At 38.9% G+C, this 19491-nt stretch overlaps 3 protein-coding genes across 3 annotated transcripts; all 3 read right to left on the bottom strand.

Annotated features, from left to right (window-relative positions):
- Positions 1 to 533: 533 nt before the first annotated feature.
- LOC112038544 (F-box/kelch-repeat protein At3g06240-like) lies at positions 534 to 1640 on the bottom strand. Its single transcript, XM_024071363.1, has one exon. The coding sequence runs from the start codon at positions 1638 to 1640 to the stop codon at positions 534 to 536; it is 1107 nt and encodes a 368-aa protein (XP_023927131.1).
- A 145-nt stretch (positions 1641 to 1785) lies between these two features.
- On the bottom strand, positions 1786 to 5865 carry LOC112038545 (F-box/kelch-repeat protein At3g06240-like). Its single transcript, XM_024071364.2, has 2 exons — positions 4556 to 5865; positions 1786 to 2081 (listed from the first exon to the last, which is right to left on the bottom strand). Exon 1 carries the CDS (start codon positions 5758 to 5760, stop codon positions 4564 to 4566), a length of 1197 nt encoding a protein of 398 aa, XP_023927132.1. The 5' UTR covers positions 5761 to 5865; the 3' UTR covers positions 1786 to 2081; positions 4556 to 4563.
- Positions 5866 to 14533: 8668 nt separating this feature from the next.
- Positions 14534 to 15346, bottom strand: LOC136063162 (uncharacterized). Its single transcript, XM_065763139.1, has one exon. The coding sequence runs from the start codon at positions 15344 to 15346 to the stop codon at positions 14534 to 14536; it is 813 nt and encodes a 270-aa protein (XP_065619211.1).
- Positions 15347 to 19491: the final 4145 nt, after the last annotated feature.

The raw sequence follows: 19491 nt of genomic DNA, 5'->3' as shown, positions 1-19491 counted from the left end.
AAGCCATTAATATTCCCAATCATTAATCTCACGTGGATTGTGGTTTCTTGGTACTGAAATGTACATGACTCAATTTATTATCAATAATTATTTGTAACTAAGAAGCACGGGGCGCTAAAAACATTCTTCTGCTGCTTGGGGATAAAATTACAATTGTTTACTTGATTCCATATCCAATACTCATTCTGTTATGATCTATCTTAATTCTCATAAAAAAAAAAATTTTTTTAAAAGTTATGATCAATGAAATATGATTATGTTGGCTAGACAAGTATTTTGCAGTATGACACTGCCATGTCTAGAATGTGCACAAAGTTCTTTTTATTTGTTTGCTGAATGAATGTGCACAAAGTTCTAGTTACAAAACTTAGCTGATAAATAATAGTCATGTCTACAACAAAAGGAAAGCAAACACAGCAATAATAACTTCATTTGATCCACAAATTACATAGATACGAAAACTTTCCAACAGCTTCAAATGAGACAACAACTTACCTGTCAATATGAATTTCAAAAGATGACCACCTTACGGTTTACTCATTGAGTAAAACTAAGCTCTCCATGAGATTAGCTATGTAAGCCTTTGGTTCATAATCTCGACTAAGATAGTTCCCATTTAAACTCTCAGGGTCAAGTGAATAGATTTGAACAGGATAAATTTCCGTTGTAACCAAAAGTTCACCACTATTCGTGCAGTCGAATAAGGAGTTAAAATCTCCCAATGGTACAATTTGTTTAGTGACTTTCCAAGACTCAACAATACCATACTCCTTCATCACCCATATGTGGCATTCCTCAATACATTCATCTTGAGTTTTAACAAAAACAATCAAAGCCAGACATCCCTTGAACACCACAAGTAGTTCAGAAATTAGAACTAATCCATCCAAGTAATTCTGAGGTAGTATTATCTCTTGGAATTTCTCATCATTCACATCAAAGGACAGAATGAATTTGTAGCCCTGAATAAATGCTATAGAATGCAAAGATCCATTAAAAATTAAAAAAGATGGTTCCACAATACTAGTAACAGATCCTCCTGATGGACTAAGCGACTCCACCGACACTACAAACTTTCTCCACGAATTAGAACTCAAGGTGTAAACCTCGGTCACAGTGGGTTGTTCTCTAAAACAACCAATTCTCAAAATCTTGTAGTCGCATTTTTGAGAATGGTAGGCAAGTCCAAGTGTGACACTAACATAAGGAGTAGTGAATGGAGTAGCTTTGAACATCTTAAACTTTCTAATGCTTGGGTTCCACAAATATATTACTAGACTAGGCCAAAATCGATGAATAAATTGTTCCTCACCAGCGAAGCAGAATATGCCATTGCAAAAGCCGACAATGCGTGCACCATGAAATGGGAGTTCAAAAAACCTGGAAATCTCTGTCAATGTGTGGTCGCTATTGCAAACGACCGTGCACAAGTCTCTACTAGACCAAGCGTCCTGTAGTTGTGGATTACATAGCAGATAACCATTGTTACAGTTGTTGTTATTGTTGGACAATGATTTAACTTCGTTGAGATGCGTGTTAATGAAGATGGGCTCTGCAATGATGGAGTACCAAGATTTGGAAACGCACCGGAATCGGATTAAGGATTTCACTGGCAGCCGAGTCAGAGATATGGGGATCATGGAACTAAATCTATAGGTTGGAATACTAAAATAAATAAAAAATAAAAAATAAAAAGAAAGAAAGAAAGAAAGAAACCCCATCCACAAGTTGCAGGAGAGAAACTTGTTAAAAAAGTTTAATGTGAAACTTTAATACTTCCATCCAAACTCTAATACATAATCATTCCAAAACACTAACATTAATCCAAATCCAAAACGCTCCCATTTCTAATACCATTTCAAATCGCCAATTCCATTGGAAACTCCCAAGTTCTTTCTTAGTTGCTAGACCAAGTGGGTTTGATAGGACTGTAATGTATAGGCGCCAAGAACAGAGAAACTACACGTAAAACAGAAAAGCAAAAGCATGCAACACCATCCCATTAACTCTTTCTCTCTCTCGTCAATGCTTCATGAACTACTAGTGCCAAAAAGCAACAGAATACAAGAACTTACTATAACCTGTCATTTAATTAACACATAAAGAAGTGAAGAGATAATTAGTGCAACAAAGATTGACCTTGTAGAGGTCAAGCAGGGATTTTCCATGCTTTTCAAGAAAATCCAGTAAAGCAGTACACATAAAAAAGCTTCAAACTTTACCATAGAATTAGTCAATGTTTAATCTTTGAGCAATTACCACAACTCTACTTATCCCACAAAATAAAAGTTCCACAACTCTAACCAAAAGAAAAGAGCAAGTTCCAAAGACTTTCATTCATGATCATTTCACAGGGAATTTCTATTTTTATTAGCCCCAAAATCAATGTCATACAGGAGACCTTAAAAACTCCTAGTAGAGTGAATTTCAGAAAGTGAACTGTTAACATTAAAAGCAATAAATTAAAAAAAAAAAAAAAAAAAAAAAAAAAAAAAAAAAAAAAAAAAAAAAAAAAAAAAAAAAAAAAAAAAAAAAAAAAAAAAAAACAAAGAAGAGCTTCATGCATATCATTGTACAACACAACTCATCAACCCCACTTGCAGCCATTCCCCACACCACATGATACACCAGAGAACCCAAAACACATATAACATTCAGCCGTAAGAGCCAACAATCAATCATGTATGGGCAGCTAACAAATATCACCTTGCACCATATTTCCTAATTGGGCAGAGAAATTATATATGAGAGGAACCAAATCACAGACAACTTTCATACAGAAGAACAAACCAGCAAATCATATATGGGTAGCTAACAAATCTCTTTATTTAAATCATCTTTCAGATCAGCAAATATTGGGAATAAAAAACAGGATGCTATCACAAAGAAAGAGAGTATGAAGTTAGGAGGTCAGATCAGTGAGAATATGGTGTTAGAAGGTAAGAACAGTGAGAGGGAAGGGTTAATTTGAGAGATAAAGAGTTGATTTGGTAGACTAACTTACTATCCTAAATCGATCTCACAGGTTCCCAGAGATGGTTAGTTAGTAGAATGATGCAGACTAGCTATTGCTCTCTTTTGGTGGTGTTGTTTTGATTATATCAATTGTACTTGGAAACTCTGTTTTATCTGGCTAATCATGGTAAATTAGATGGGTTTTTTTCATTTAGATTCCCCCGAGTCATTTATGGCTTTGTTCTGTTACCCAGTAAGATTCAGGTAGTGTTCAGATGTCATGGTGGTCCCCTAATTGGATGAGCTCTAATTGGACATCTTTGAAAATTGGGTTACATGGACAATTTGTTATCACAATTCATTCCTTTCTTTTTCTTTTGTTTTGGTCAGAATGGGGTTGAAAAAGTCACTAGATTGGCTTACATCTGTTTTGGTCATTCAAGTCTGATATCTATGTTTTAACTCTACTAAATTTATCATGATAAAATTCGTGAAAGTGTAAAGTGTAATGGGCAAAGAGCCTCTCTTGCTACCATAATCCTAATTCCTAGACCCCTTATATGTCCTGTTTATTCAGATTCTAGAGGCAAGTAACATTGTATATAATGCAATAAGTCAATAAAAACAAGAAGTAACATTTTCAGTTGGGTCAAACACCTGAAAATAGGGAAAACATTTTGCAGAAGAAGTTTTACGTTGAAACAATTGCAGCCTAAGTACCGATAACTCTTTGTTAAGAATAAAAAGCATGAGTTACTGAAAACTTTCTTTTGTGTTATGAGGATTAAATTTCAATGATATAACACTATAACAGCATGATGGCTAGACATGGTTCACAATGAAATGGCCTTGACTAGAATTGGAAATACAAGTTGGTTGATAAATAATAGTCACAACTCATTACCTCTGAAGTGATTTTGACCTTCTACATAAAAGCAGTACTTTCATGTATACAACAAAAGGAATTAAAAATACAGTGATAACATAGATTCAGAGAAAAGCTTCCAACCTTACCTTACTTTTTCTATGCTTTTAAAGAAAATTCAGTAAAGCAGCACACATATAAAAGCTTCAAACTTTACCTTAGAATTAGTCAATGTTGAATCTTTGAGCAAGTTCCATAACTCTACTTATCCAAACAAAAAGATCCACAACTCTAACAGCAAGTTCCAAAGAATTTAGGATCATTTCTTGGGGACATTATTTCAATTTCCCTTACCTCAAAACAAAGTCCTAGAGACACTAACAACCGTACCTGTTTATGATCATTTCAATGGGACATTATTTCCTTTTCCCTTAACCCCAAAATCAAAGTTATACAGAAGACCTAATAAAAAAATCATAGTAGAGTCAGTTTTAGAAAATGAACCTTAACATTAAAAGCAATCAAAAACAACAAAGAAGAGTTTCATGCATGTCTTTGTAAACCACAACTTATCAACCTCATTTACATACATTTCCTGCACCAAATGATACATTAAAAAAACTCAAACAAATATAATATTCAGCCATAAGAACCAACAAGAAAATCAGATACCCAAAAGACAGACAACATTCATAAAGAACAAACTCATCAATAAGAATTTCAAAAGATTACCACCTTATGGTTTAATCATTGAGTAAAACTAAGCTCTCCATGAGATTAGTTGTGTAATGCTCCAGTGAAATATTTTCAATTCCAAGATCTTCAATTCTAAGATTGTTCTCACTTAAACTCTTGAGGTCAAATAAAAAGAATCGATCAGAAGAAAATGGCCTGATACTCGAAATCATAAGTTCACCACTGCCCATGCAGCCAAAGATGCTCTTAAAATTCAACAACGGCACAACTTTTTGAGTCCAAGATTCAGCAACACCATAATCCCTCATCACCCATATTTCGCGCAACTCATTGTCTACACCTGCACATTGGCCAAAATTGATCAAAGCCAGTGATCCCTTGAGTACCGCAAGTTGATCAAAGCTTGGAGATAACTCAACTGCGTAATTCTGCGGCAGTAGTATCTCCCGGAATTTCTCATCATTGACACCAAAGCACAAAATGATTTTCTTGAGGAAATTGTTGTGGCGAGTGTATGCTATATAGTGCAGAGCTCCATTAAAAAATAGACCGTTTGATTCAATCCTCCAAACAGATTTTATCAACCCATTAAGTGGCTCCACCAATCTCCACGAATCGGTACTCAATGTGTAAACCTCGGCCTGAAAGGACCACCACAAGGGACCTTTATGTACAAGACGCAAAAATCTCAAAACCTTGAGGTCATTGTTTTGACAATGATACGCAAATCCATAACCGATAGTATCGAAATGGTTGTTGGCTTGAAGCCTCTTAAACTTTCTAATGCTTGGGTTCCACAAACACGTCATGCAATTATACCCAAAATATTTAGTACACAAAGAATCACGGTCCTCGTCCAGAGCAGTGAGGCAGAATATGCCATTGAAGAAGCCAATAATGTAGAAAGGATCAAATGGGATTTTGAACCTAGAAATTTCTGTCAATGTGTGGTCATTATTGCAAACGACCGTGCACAAGTCAGCCTCAGACGAAGTGGGCACTGGTCGTGTCTTACATAGTAGGTAACCATTGTTGTTGTTGGACACTGATTTAGCTTTGTTGAGGTTGAAGTGTGCGTTGATGAAAATGGGGTCGGTGATGGTTGAGTTTAAGGATTTAGAAGCGCACCTGAATCGGATTATGGGTTTCACTGGCAGCCGAGTCAGGATATCGAATACGACGTCGTCAGAGAGACGATGGTGGGACGAGGACAACAACGTTGGCTTTTTCCTAGGCTTAGACATCGTTTGATTTTGAAGCAGTATGCTTCGGCTTGTCTTTACTCTTTACTCTTTAGTCTTTAGGGAAGTGAGAGAGTGATGATGAGGAGAAATAAACATTTTTTTTTTTTTTTTGAGAAAGAGGAGAAAGAAACTAACAAGGAAGTTTTTAGACACTCCTTTTTTTCTTTTTTAAGTTTATTCTAGGCACAGTGGAGACCTATATATATTTTACAATTTTTTTTATCCATCTATACTACTAATAAGATAATTCCGCTATTTCCTCATTAATTTTTGGCATACCAAAATATTTTCATATAAATTTTGAAATAAAATACACTTTAGTTTTTTTTCCTAAAAAACAAAAAAACAAAAAAAAAAAAAAGTTAAGAGAGTAATACCATCTCATATACAAAAAAAATAAAAAATAAAAAATAAAAATTCTCACTACCTATTTGTATTCAAATGCCTAATACCTATCTGTATTTGTTATATATTTGAATTCAAATATTCAAAGACTCTTCTATTTTTGGGATTAATATATTTTCTGATAAAAAAAAAACCTAAGGGTGTGACGAGGGTCAAAGCATTTGTGGTGAAATAATTTTTTCATCACACCCTAGGTTTTTTGTGATCGGATAATATATTAATTACAAATTATATGTGATGGTGAACTAGAAATCGAACTATCTCCAGTTCGTCCATAGTGTCGTCCAAGACCAAAAATGTTAACCCAGCATAAGAGGGTCGTCCACCGTCAGGAGGTTGTCCGTGGGCATAAAGGTCGTCTATCAAATAGGCACCTGGACGACCCTTCAACACTTAGATTTGGAATGTGTTTATTGAATTTAGAGGGTCATGGGTTGAGAAATGGGCTATCTGATAGATAATATTTTTTGTACTATATTTTTTTTTTTTGGGTTTTTTTTTTTTAGATTAGTTTTAAAATTTTGATGGGTTGATTATAAATTTTTAAGATAAATTTTACATTTTGAGTCTAAATTCTAAAATTTAAGGGCATCTAGTAAGGAAAGTTCTATTTAATTTAGTAATATATTTACCTATTCAAGCTATTATTAATGGAAAATTCAAAAATCCAGCGGGACCATGGCCGGATGGCCCCTCCCTAGCTCCGCCAATGAGTCTAGAAGATTGTTACTGATGAGTCCTTAGAAATTAGTGGGCTGAAAGGTCTTCGGATGTTGATGATCTTGAAGAGTGAGTCCTGAAAAACCAAAGAAGATTAGAGAAGACCGGTGGAGGCCGGTCTGGAATCCTCCGATGGTAAAGTTAGTGGATTGAAGTAGAAAAGAAAGCACTTCAAAGACTTCACCAATTTTTCTCTAGAATCAAAAAAGTGTCCATACCTCTGCGTAGAAGGGTCTTTATATAGTGTTAGCTTGACAGTTATTTCTCCTATTGTCATAGAGTTTGGAGAATTCAGAAGGTAACTTCCATAACTGTCATGGGAGTTACCTCATCGGGACTTGTGTTCTGATTCAAACAACATGACTCTTGGCTTTCAGAAGAGTGTCATGACTCTTGGTGAACCTCACTCGTCCATCACTAAGGACGGACAAGGTTCGCTGCTAGTATGTCCTTCATTGGACGAGTGAATGAAGGACGAGTGTAACAGCCACTCATCTCCACTTTGTATGTTGTTATGGACAGCCATATGGACGAGAAATCAGCTTGGCGTTTTCTTACACCATCAGTTGCCCCCTCGTCCATGGGTCGTCCAAGAAAATATAGTAATTTACCTCTCTGGACGGACGAGCTTCTTTCAACAATCGGAGATGCCACATGTCACAATCTAATTGGTGGTTCATTTCGTCGACTCATTTTTTCGAGACGAAGACCACGTGTCATCATCTGGTTGGTTGTGTCATTTCATGTGCTTAGATCAGCCATCTATAAATAGTGGAATGCCCCCACTACCCTCCTCACTTCTGAGATTTTCCTTCCTTGACATTCATCGTCTAGAGCCTCGTCTAAGAGTTTCCTCGCGTCCATAGTTTCAGTTCATCCTAGAGCCAGGTACTCCCTTTCTCCTCGTCTTTTAGGTTTACAAAATTTTCTTTTCAGAAAATGTCAGAAATAACCATCTCCTCGTCTAGCAATAGTACAGAAAAAGCTATAGACGAGTATTATGACGAGAGTAGTGATAACTCTAGTGATACCAGTAGTAGTAGTAGGGGAAACACCACTGATGAGGAGTATGTCTCAGGGGTCCCTGGGCTTCCCTTAGAAGAAGTATAGAAAAAACATAGAAAAACTTTAGGATCCCATGTAGGCACCTCGTCTTCCGTCCCTCCATCCAGTCCTTTGGACGAGATGGAGGTAACTGTATATAGTTGTGCTGTAGATATTCCTTCCAAGACAGACGAGGAAAGATTAAACAACCTTAGGGAATGGTACCAAATCCCAGACGAGATTAATCCTAGATTACCCGTCCGTGGAGAGTGGTGTTGTAATCCCTAATTTGGGATAGGTGTATATGAGGCCTACCTTCTTGGAGGTCTTAGGTTTCCTTTAAATGCTTTTACCAGAGAGCTATTAGTTAGGTTAGGTTTAGGAGTGTGTCAATTCAACCCAAATGCATGGAGATTAATTATCTCTATGCAAATTTTATGGAGGGAAGTGTTTGGAGGGGACCGTCCTATTACTGTGGACGAGTTCCTCTACTGCTATAAACTCTCAGAGATTCATCAATCTCCTGGCTTTTATCAATTCACAGCCAGAAGTAAAGATTGTAGATTAGTGAAATCCTTGGCCTCGTCTGACAGAAAATGGAAGACGGAGTTTTTCTTCGTCTCTGGATTCTGGGCTGGAAATCCTGTAGACGTTGGCCAGGATACCTTTGGTCGTTTTACTGGGGACCTAGGGAACCTTCGTCCTAAGGGTAAGTCCCTTAGCTTTCCCCCTCTTCTCTCTCTTTCCTTTTATTTATTATTATCTCATTTAACTTCAATTTATTCCATTACAGCCGTTGGACGACCCACTTTGAGCAAGTTGCACTATGATTGCGTCCACAGGGCTCGTCTACACACAGATAGGGATTTTCATTCCTTGGTCAATCTCAGACGACTAGCCAAGTGGGGGTTAGGTCCTAATCCATCTGACATTGCACTTGCACACGAGATTATAGTAAGAAAAAGTAAGTATTAGATTTCTGCATTCCTTGTATCTTTTATTTTCATTTTCCTGTCTAAGTGAATTCTCTTCGTCTCTTTATAGGAATGGCAACCATGAGAGGCAATAAGGAAAAGGAGGTAAGTGCTGAGGGGACCCGTCCTGAGCTTGATCGCCAAGCTCGTCCTGTAGCTGGAGATAAGAGGAAGACCATATCCAAACACTTGGATTTGGAAAACCTCCCTAGCAGACGTGGTAAAAAGGTCAAGCATGGCTCATCTCAAGTAGTTAAGCCTACTCTGTCGTCCCATCAGCCAGCCAAAGTCTATGATATCGACTCGTCCACTCCTGTTGAGTCCACCCCGTCCAAGACTCCACTGTCCAGAACTGTGCCCACCTCGTCTCAGCCGTCCCAAAGGGCCCCTTCAAACATTATTGAAAACGAGGATCTGGCCTGCGAACGTTTCAAGAACGCTGTTTCGGACGAGGATATAAACGTCTGCTACGACATGTCCCTCAAGGACTTTGAACACTCTGGTGCCTATGACCTTTTCAAGGTAACATTTTTCTTCGTCTTGACCAAATGTACATTTTCTCTTCTTTTTTTTTTTTTTTTTTTTTTTTTAACTTATATTTGTTGTTGACTTTTATAGGACATGTCCAAGTTTATAGCAGTGTCCAGACAGGCCACCGGGTTGGACAAGACGAGGATCTTGCTAGAGACGAGGATACAGGAGTTAAAGGAAGAAGCTAAACAATGGGCTGAGGTGGCCGCTAAGACGATGGACGAGGCGAGGGACCTGAAAGCTTTGGTTGAGGATTTGAAGGCTAGTGCTGCAAAAAAAGATGCTCGTTTTGAAGACTTGCAGAAAAAGAGCGACGAGCACAGTATTCTCCTCTCCAAAGCTAAGGAAGATGCAGTGGCTGAATTCAGAGCATCTAAACAATATACTGATGCTTTGGATACCAACTATGCAGCAAGGTTTGAAGACTTTAGAATGGACGCTGTTGAGAAGTTTCCTAATGTGGACTTCAGCTCCATCGTGCTCAATTTGAATGCTGCCACCACTAGCTCTCTCCTTCATCTCGACTCTGAGGACGCCCATAGAGGACGATGCCACAACCCAACCTCAAGACGACCCCAACTTAGATGCCTCAACTTAAAAAATACCTTGATGACTTAAGTTTTTTTTTTTTTTTTTAATATATATATATATATATGTAATTTAAGTACATTTAGCTCGTCCATGTTTAAGGACGAGTTTTGATAAAACAGTTAAAAATTTTGTAAGGGTGTTTAGGACGTTTCTCGTCCGCCCTTGAAACAATCAAATGAATACCGTTTGTCTTATATATGCATGGATGAGAGTGTTTACTTTTATATATAGGATTTCCTGTTTTGCTCGTCTACATTTCATATACATACTTAAACCATTTTTATTGGAATTCCACTTGAGTGTGATTTGTCCATGTGAAATGGTTAATAAAAGCATCACTTGAAATGGCTAAGTAAAAGCATTACTCGTCCTTAGACTTGTCTGTGCATTTTTCTCGTCCTTAGACTTGTCTTTGCATTTTGCTCGTCTGTGGACAGTTTTAGTATGTGATTTAAACAAGTTCAAAACGCCCATGCTTTTCCCCGTCCATGGTATGGTTAGGTATTATGTTTTACCTTGCCCCATTTTATGGACGAGCATGCCTTGGTTTCGCTTGTAATTTGATCTTAGGCATAGGCCTTATCTCGTCCTTTGCTTTGAACGAGCATGCCTCGATTTCACTTACTAGGAAATCTTGAGATTACATCTCCGCGTCCAGAGAATTTTCTCGTGTTGAGCTTTTAAGCTTTTTTCAAGTCAATATGAACAAAAAGTGGTACTGAAATCATGGATTCACACAACATCATGTACATTCCACAAATACTGTTCACAACACAGATATTGTTCATAGACGAGGCATGTCTTAAGAAACTAATGCCTGCCTTTAAAGAAAAACAAACACAAGCCAAACCATAATTTTGTCCTTAACATAATAATAAGACAAATATAAATAAACAAGTCTTTTATGTAGAATAGTCTTTTATGTAGATAGACAGCCTCCAGACTCGTCCAAAGTTATGTTCATCTAAGCTGGCATTTTACTGGTAGTACCTCCTCAGGTGCTCAACATTCCAAGGATGCTCCAACTTCCTCCCGTCTAAGGCCTCCAAGTAATAGGATCCTTGTCTCTTGCAGTTAACAACTCTGTAGGGGCCTTCCCAATTAGGTCACAACTTCCCATGAGCTGGGTTCTTTGTGGCTAAGGAGACCCTTTTCAGGACGAGGTCGCCTATGTCAAATCGCCTTGGCTTTACCGTTGCATCATATTGCCTAGCCATAAGATTTTTGTATCTTTTCATCCTCTGTTCAGCGTCCATCCTCGCCTCGTCTATTAGATCGAGATTCAAACGAAGTTACTCCTCATTATCTTTGTCCTGATAGGCTGCCACTCTATGATTGGCCATGTTCACTTCTGCAAGTATGACTGCTTCAGTCCCATAGGCTAGCTTGAAAGGAGTTTCTCCTGTAAGAGTTCTCACTGTCGTCCTATATGCCCACAAAACACCTGGTACTTCATCTGGCCATATTCCTTTTGCTCCCTCAAGCCGAGTCTTGATTATTTTTAACAATGATCGGTTTGCAACTTCAGCTTGTCCATTTGCTTGTGGGTGGGCGGGTGAGGAGTAGTGATTCTGAATCCCAAAGTGTATGCAAAAATCTCTAAAAAGTGCATAGTCAAATTGTCATCCGTTATCGGATACCAGCACCCTAGGCACGCCAAACCTGCACACAATGTTCTTCCACACAAAGTTCTTGACATTTTGTTGTGTGATATTAGCTAAAGGTTCTGCTTCCACCCACTTGGTGAAATAGTCGATACCAACCGCAAGAAACTTCATCTGCCTTACACCTATTGGGAAAGGACCCAGGATGTCTAGTCCCCATTGCGTGAAGGGCCATGGGGCCGTCATTGGGGTTAGGTATTCTGATGGTTGTCTGGGGACGTTACTAAACCGTTGACATTGATCGTAGACCTTGGCATAGGCCTTAGCATTAGCTTGAATGTTTGGCCAGTAATATCCTGCACGGACGACTTTGTGGATGAGTGATCTGGCTCCTGAGTGATTGCCACATGCTCCATCATGAATTTCCCTAAGTATATAGTTCGCTTCGTCCGGAGCTAGACACCGGAGATAAGGCTGGGAAAAGCCTCTTTTGTACAGAACCTCGTCCATAAGAACATACTTGGCTGACCTTATCCTCAGCTTTCTTGCTTCGTCTTTTTCTTCTGGAAGTCGTCCCTCTTTCAAGTACGATACAATGGGAGCCATCCAATTTCCTTCACTCTGCACCTGTTGCACTTCTGGGATGTCTATACTCGGCATGTACTGAATCTCATCAAACTTGTCGATGGCTTCACTCGCCGAAGCTTCTTTTGCTAATGTATCTGCTTCCATGTTCTCCTCCTTTGGGATTTGAACGAAGTTAGTTTCCTCAAATTTTTTCGTAAGTCACATAACCCTGCTAAGATACTTCCTCATTCGTTCTTCCTTAGCCTCGTACACCCCATTCACTTGGCCCATGATTAGTTGAGAATCTCCCAAGACGAGTATTGACTTAGCTTCCACGAACTTGGCCAATTCTAGCCTTTTGAGAAGAGCTTCATACTCAACTTCATTATTGGTTGCTTGGTACTGCAGGCGAACTTTGTATTTTAGTTTATCCCCTTTTGGAGATTGCAAAACCACACCTATTCCTCCCGGCGTGCTGCATAGACGATCCATCTACATGGACAATCCATTTCTAGTTGCCTTCCATTTTACTTACATCATCATGACTTGGGGTGAACTCTGCAATGAAGTCTGCCAGTGCTTGAGCTTTTATAGAATGTCTGGGTTGGTACCTTATGTCGAATTCACTAAGCTCGACAACCCATTAAATCAATCGTCCTGCAGCCTCCAATTTGTTCATTACTTTTTTGAGTGGGTGGTCCGTCATGACATTGATGATATGAGCCTGGAAATAATGCCTTAGTTTTCTGGAGGCCGTTATTAATGCGAAAGCCAACTTCTCCATTAGGGGATATCGTTCTTCCGCTCCCCTTAGTGCTCTGCTCATATAATACACTGGCTTTTGTACTTTCCCTTCCTCTCTTATCAATGCCGAACTTACGGCATGCGAGGTTACTGCCAGGTATAAAAACAGCTTTTCTCCTGCCACGGACGGACTCAGCAACGGAGCCATAACAAGGTACATTTTCAAGTCTTCGAAGGCTCTCTAGCACTCGTCCGTCCATTCAAATGCTTTCTTTAGAACCTTGAAAAATGGTAAGCACTTGTCAGTAACTTTAGAAACAAACCTGTTAAGGGCAGCAACTCACTCGGTAAGAGACTGGACTCCTTTGATACTATGTGGAGGCTTCATATCTAGAATTGCTTTTATTTTTTCCGAGTTTGCCTCAATCCCTCTATGTGAAACCATGAAACCAAGGAATTTCCCTGATGACACTCCAAAAGCACATTTGCTAGGGTTCAATTTCATGTGATACTGCCTTAGTGTGTTAAATGTCTCCTGCAAGTCGTCTAGATGCCTTCCCTCGTCCTAAGTTTTCACCAGCATGTCGTCCACATAAACTTCGACATTCCGCCCGATCTGTGGACGAAACATATGGTTAACTAGTCGTTGGTATGTCGCTCCAGCATTTTTCAAACCGAAGGGCATTACTTTATAGCAGAATAATCCCTGACTAGTGACAAAGGATGTCTTCTCTTGGTCGGCCTCATTCATCCTTATTTGGTTGTACCCTGAAAAAGCATCCATAAAACTGAGCAATCTATGGCCTGCAGTCGAATCCACCAGTTGGTCAATGCGCGGCAATGGATAACTATCCTTGGGGCAGGCTTTATTAAGATCAGTAAAATCTACACACATCCTCTATTTGCCGTTCGCCTTTTTGACCATTACCACATTGGCCAATCAATCTGGATAGTATACTTCCCTTATAAATTTTGCCGTCATCAACTTCTGAACCTCATCTCTAATAACATCATCTCTCTCCAGGGCAAACACCCTTTTCTTTTGTCACACTGGCTTCGAGGAAGGACATACATTTAGACAGTGGGTGATGATGCTAGGATCTATACCCGGCATATCCTCATGAGTCCAAGCAAATACATCAGTATTTTTCCTCAAAAATTGAACGAGGTCTTCCTTAATTTTTGTTTCTAGATCCGTCCCAATTCTGGTGCATCTCTCCAGGTTTGTCTCGTCTAAAGAAACATCTTCTAACACTTCAGCAGGTACTGCTACGACTCTCTTTTCTTCAATACTCATGGCCTGGACTTGTTCGTCCATGGCCAACATTGCCAAGTAACACTCTCTTGCTGCTAGTTAGTCTTCATGCACTTGTCCTACTCCTTGCTCCGTTGGAAACTTAACCGACAGGTGATAAGTGGATGTTATAGCTTTCCAACTATTCAAAGTTGGTCTTCCAATTATAGCATTGTAGGACGATGAACAATCTACCACAAGGAAGTTCACCTCCTTGGTAACTTGCTGCGGGTATGCTCCCACTGTCACTGGTAATGAAATATTGCCCACAAGTTGTACCTTCATTCCACCAAAACCTACTAGGGGGAGTTCGCTTGTCGGAGCCGATCTCGTCCTAACCTCATCTGCTGAAAGGCTGGATAATACAAAATATCAGCCGAGCTTCCGTTATCTATCAACACCCTTCTAGTCTTGTAGTCAGTAATAAGGAGGGTGATGACAATAGCATCGTCATGAGGATGATGAATTCTCTCTGCATCCTCGTCCGTGAAGGTGATCGCTTGCTCATCCGTAGTCCTCTCGCTCGGTAATCGTCCAGAGAGTTGAACGTTCTGTACTGCTTTCAAGTATGCTTTCTTTGACTTGGACGATTGTCCTGTAGGACTTCTCCCTAGGATGATCCTTATTTCTCCGAGCGGTGGTCGTGATGATTCCTCTACCTTCCCTTTCAATTTCTCGTCCTTGTGGTCTCGTCCAAGGAAATTTCTCAACTTTCCTTGCCTGATAAGATTCTCAATCTGCTGCTTCAAATCAAAGCATTCGTCCATATCATGCCCATGATCTCTATGGAAGCGATAATACTTATTCCTATTGTGCTTGTTGGGATCTCCCTTCATTTTCTCTGGCCACTTCAAAGAAAGCTCGTCCTTGATTTGCATAAGGACTTGCTCAAGTGGCACGTTCAAGGGGGTGTACTGTTGATTTCGCGTTGAAGGACCTGCTTTCTTCTCTCGATCCCTCTTATCTTCTGTTCGTCCCTTCTTAGGACGAGGGCCTTGTTCCGACTGACGCATTGGGTTGGCTTCGACTTTCTCAACTCTCTTCCTCTTCTTGGCTATAATAGCATCCTCCACATTCATAAAGTTCTGGGCTGAATGAACTAGTTCAGCCATAGTTTGAGGCGCTTGTTCATATAACTTGTGGATAAACAAATCAGAGTGAACTCCATTATAAAATGCTGCCAGAAGGAGCTTATCATCCACCTCGTCCACCGCCAAGGCATCCCTATTGAACCGCGTGATGAAGGACCGCAAACTTTCATTCTCCCCTTACTCTATGGTTAGCAAGCTAGACGAAGAACGTTTGTGCCTCTGCCCTCCAATAAAATTGTTAACAAACAACTTGCTTAACTCTTTGAAGGATGTCACTGTGTTAGAGGGTATTTTACTGAACCACACTCGTGCAGGTCCTTTGAGGGTAGTAGGAAAAGCTCTGCACATTATTTCATCTGGAACTCCTTGAAGATGCATAGTAGTTTTGAAGGTGGCAATATGGTCAAAAGGATCTTGCGTCCCATCATATGAATCTAAATGAGGCATCTTGAACTTAGGTGGTAAAGGATGAGCATTGATGGAAGCCAGAAAGGGGGAATCAGTCCTGTGAACTAAGTCTTCCACAAGGTTTGTTTTCCTTATATTTTCCCTCATCTCATCTATAACCCTTCTCATTTGATCCATTTCCCTTCCCAAATGAGGTACCCTCCGTGAAGCGGTACCCCTTGACTGGTTTTCAGGTTCAACATTCCTTTCCTCTTCTTGACTTTAGGCCCGTTCTTCGGTGTTCCATTCATGACGCTGCTTCCTTAACTCAAGTTGTCTGACCAACTCCTGGTTCTAACGAGTTAACTCCGCCATAGCAGCGGCCATGGATTGCATATGTTGGAATGAAGATGGTTGCATGGTGGGTGCTAATTGACGGACGCGATGAGGGTTACTGGAAGCGTCCCTGCTTTGTTGAGGGCCTGGACTAGTAGCCCTAGATCTTGTCCGAACCATTTCAACCCTTTATTGGAGAAAGAAATTACAAAACTTAATAAACTAAGTTCAAAAGACAACAAATTTCTTACTTCCCACAGACGGCGCCAACTTATGAGTCCTTAGAAATTAGTGGGCTGAAAGGTCTTCGGATGTTGATGATCTTGAAGAGTGAGTCCTGAAAAACCAAAGAAGATTAGAGAAGACCGGTGGAGGCCGGTCTGAAATCCTCCGATGGTAAAGTTAGTGGATTGAAGTAGAAAAGAAAGCACTTCAAAGACTTCACCAATTTTTCTCTAGAATCAAAAAAGTGTCCATACCTCTGCGTAGAAGGGTCTTTATATAGTGTTAGCTTGACAGTTATTTCTCCTATCGGCGTAGAGTTTGGAGGATTCAGAGAGTAACTTCCATAACTGTCATGGGAGTTACCTCATCGGGACTTGTGTTCTGATTCAAACAACATGACTCTTGGCTTTCGGAAGAGTGTCATGACTCTTGGTGAACCTCACTCGTCCATCACTAAGGACAGACGAGGTTCGCTGCTAGTACGTCCTTCATTGGACGAGTGAATGAAGGACGAGTGTAACAGCCACTCATCTCCACTTTGTACGTTGTTATGGATGGTCATATGGATGAGAAATCAGCTTGGCGTTTTCTTACACCATCAGTTACTTTTATCCAAAAAGTAATCTACTTCTCCCTTTTTAAAAAAAAAAAAATTTACTTCATTTTTTTTTTTTTTTGGTTGGTAAGTTTTAATTGGTTAATGACATACTAATTTGTTGATGAGTTTTAATTGGATTTAAAAAAATATAATTGATTTTCTATAAAAATAAATATATTTATTAAATCTAATTTAATCAGAATTTGTTTAGAACTATAAGATTGTTTTATCCAAAAAGTAACATCCGTCCCCTTTTTTTTTTTCAATTTTTTTACTTCATTTTTTTTTTACATTGCCACGTAGACAATTCTGATGAGTTTTAATTAGTTTTAAAAAATATATAAATTGATTTTCTATGTAATCAGAATTTGTTTAGTACTAGAAGATTGTTTTATCCTAACTTCTGTTGCTTTTACACCAAGTAACACAAACATAAACCCTTTTCTTTGTGATGTGCATATAAGTTGTTCTTGTTGGCTGAACGCAGATCAGAAATATTCAGGAAGCCAAATCTACCTTATTATAATCGAACCATCAACTATGTCTCGACCTATGGAACAGTGTCTCGATGAGGACCCCGTATTCGACATCCTGACTCTTCTGCCAGTGAAATCCTTAATCCGATTCAGGTGCGTTTCCCATTCATGGAATTCCATTATCATCAGCCGCCTGTTTATTACGACACACCTCAATCTCAATCTCAACCGCAAGCAACCCAAATTATTATCCAATACCACGACCACGAACAATGAGAGTCATAATGGTTTTATAGTATGTGCGTTGGACGGTGAATTGTGTACATTTGTTTACAATAGTAACCGCACATTGACCGAGATTTCTAGGCTGAAAATCCCCTTTCCTAAATATAACTTGGTTAACTTATGTAACGGCTTGTTCTGCTTTGATAGTTTTACCGAAGGTTATCGTATGGTAAGTTTGTGGAACCCACGCATTCGAAAGTTTAAGGTTGTCTCTTCTCATCGTCATAGGATCAACCCTTTTACTTATATCACACTTGGTTTTGGGTATGATTCTCAAAACAATGATTTCAAGATTCTAAGAATGGGGGTACTCGTGATATTTATGGAGGACAACTGTCATGGCCTGAGGCTGAGATTTACACATTAAGTACGGATTCGTGGAGAAAGGTTTTGATATCAGTGGAGTCCAAACGTTGCCCTATTCGTTATTTATATGGTCGGCACTGTACATTTTTTAATGGAGCACTGCACACTGTAGCATGTGCTGCGGACTACAAATTCATATTGTCTTTTGACGTCAATGATGAAAGATTCCATGAGATAATGTTGCCTCAAAATTACTTAGGTGGATTCAATGTACTGAAATGTGAACAGCTTCATGTGTTCAAGGGATCGCTGGCGCTGATTGTTTTTGGTTATAATAACATAATCCAGGTATGTGAGATGAAGGAGTATGGTGTGGCTGAATCTTGGACTAAAAAATGTATACCAATGGATAGCTTTAGTTACTTCTACGGTTGCACTAACAATGGTGAACTTCTTTTTCAGAATGCCAATGGGCTGGTTTCAACATTTGACCCTGAGAGTCTAAATAAGAACATTTTTGCAATTGAAGCTGCTTCTTGGGTGCGAGGCACCGCAAATTCTATGGAGAGTTTGATTTTACTTGACGGGGAATAAATGTGTCATATAAATAAAAAAATTAATCTGTTGAGCTTTCTAGAATAGTGACTATATATTTTTGTGAAGTGACAGGTATTGTGGTATCAAATATGCAATTTGAGTAATAAATTGAACTCTTATTATGTTCTCTCTCCTCTCTTTTTTCCTCTTATTGTTGACCAATTATTAAGAAGTTAAAAATCTTGATGGGATTGTGGCTATTATATCCCGACTGATATACTTGTGTCAATGAGTTTCAAATTATATATTTTCTTTTAGAAGATGTTTAAATTATACTTTTTATAAATAAATAAATAAAAATCATATATTTATAAAATATGTAATGGTTTCTCATTATATAAATATATATACATATATATATATATATATGATTTACAATTTAATTGGTTTTAGACTCTTTTGTTTAGCTCTTTTGTTTGCAATATTAACTATACAATAGAGAAAAATGCTAAGAGACTCCCTAAACTTTGGGATAGTGGTCATTACATCCTCTAAACTTTTTTTTAACCAATTTACTCCTTAAACTTCACATATGTGCCAAATAGAACTATATGTTAGTCTACCTGTTAGTCACTTAACAGAATTGCCTCGCACACAAACTTCATTTGAAAAAAAGAAAACAAACAAACGTGATACCAGTGGTGAACCCAAGACAGTATTGAGACAACCTCATCCTTATCTTCCTCTACGAACTTCCAATTCCTTCACCAATCCCTTAGGGAGCTTGAAACAACTCATTGTGTAAGTTGGTATGCTTTGATTGACTGAATTAATAAGAACCTCCCTACCCACTTGGGATAAAAGTTTTTCTTTCCATCCTTGAAGCTTTCTCCAAGCCCTTTCTTTAAGATAAATAAAGCTTTGCTTCTTAGCTTGACCCACCAAAGCTGATAAACCCAAGTATTTCTCATACCGGCATATGGCAAGGACACCATGGAGATGTTGGATCCGAAGTT

Source organism: Quercus suber, unplaced genomic scaffold (assembly GCF_002906115.3).
Source record: "Quercus suber isolate HL8 unplaced genomic scaffold, Cork oak 2.0 scaffold_493, whole genome shotgun sequence".
Taxonomy (NCBI): domain Eukaryota; kingdom Viridiplantae; phylum Streptophyta; class Magnoliopsida; order Fagales; family Fagaceae; genus Quercus; species Quercus suber.
This window is presented reverse-complemented; position numbering and strand designations above follow the sequence as displayed.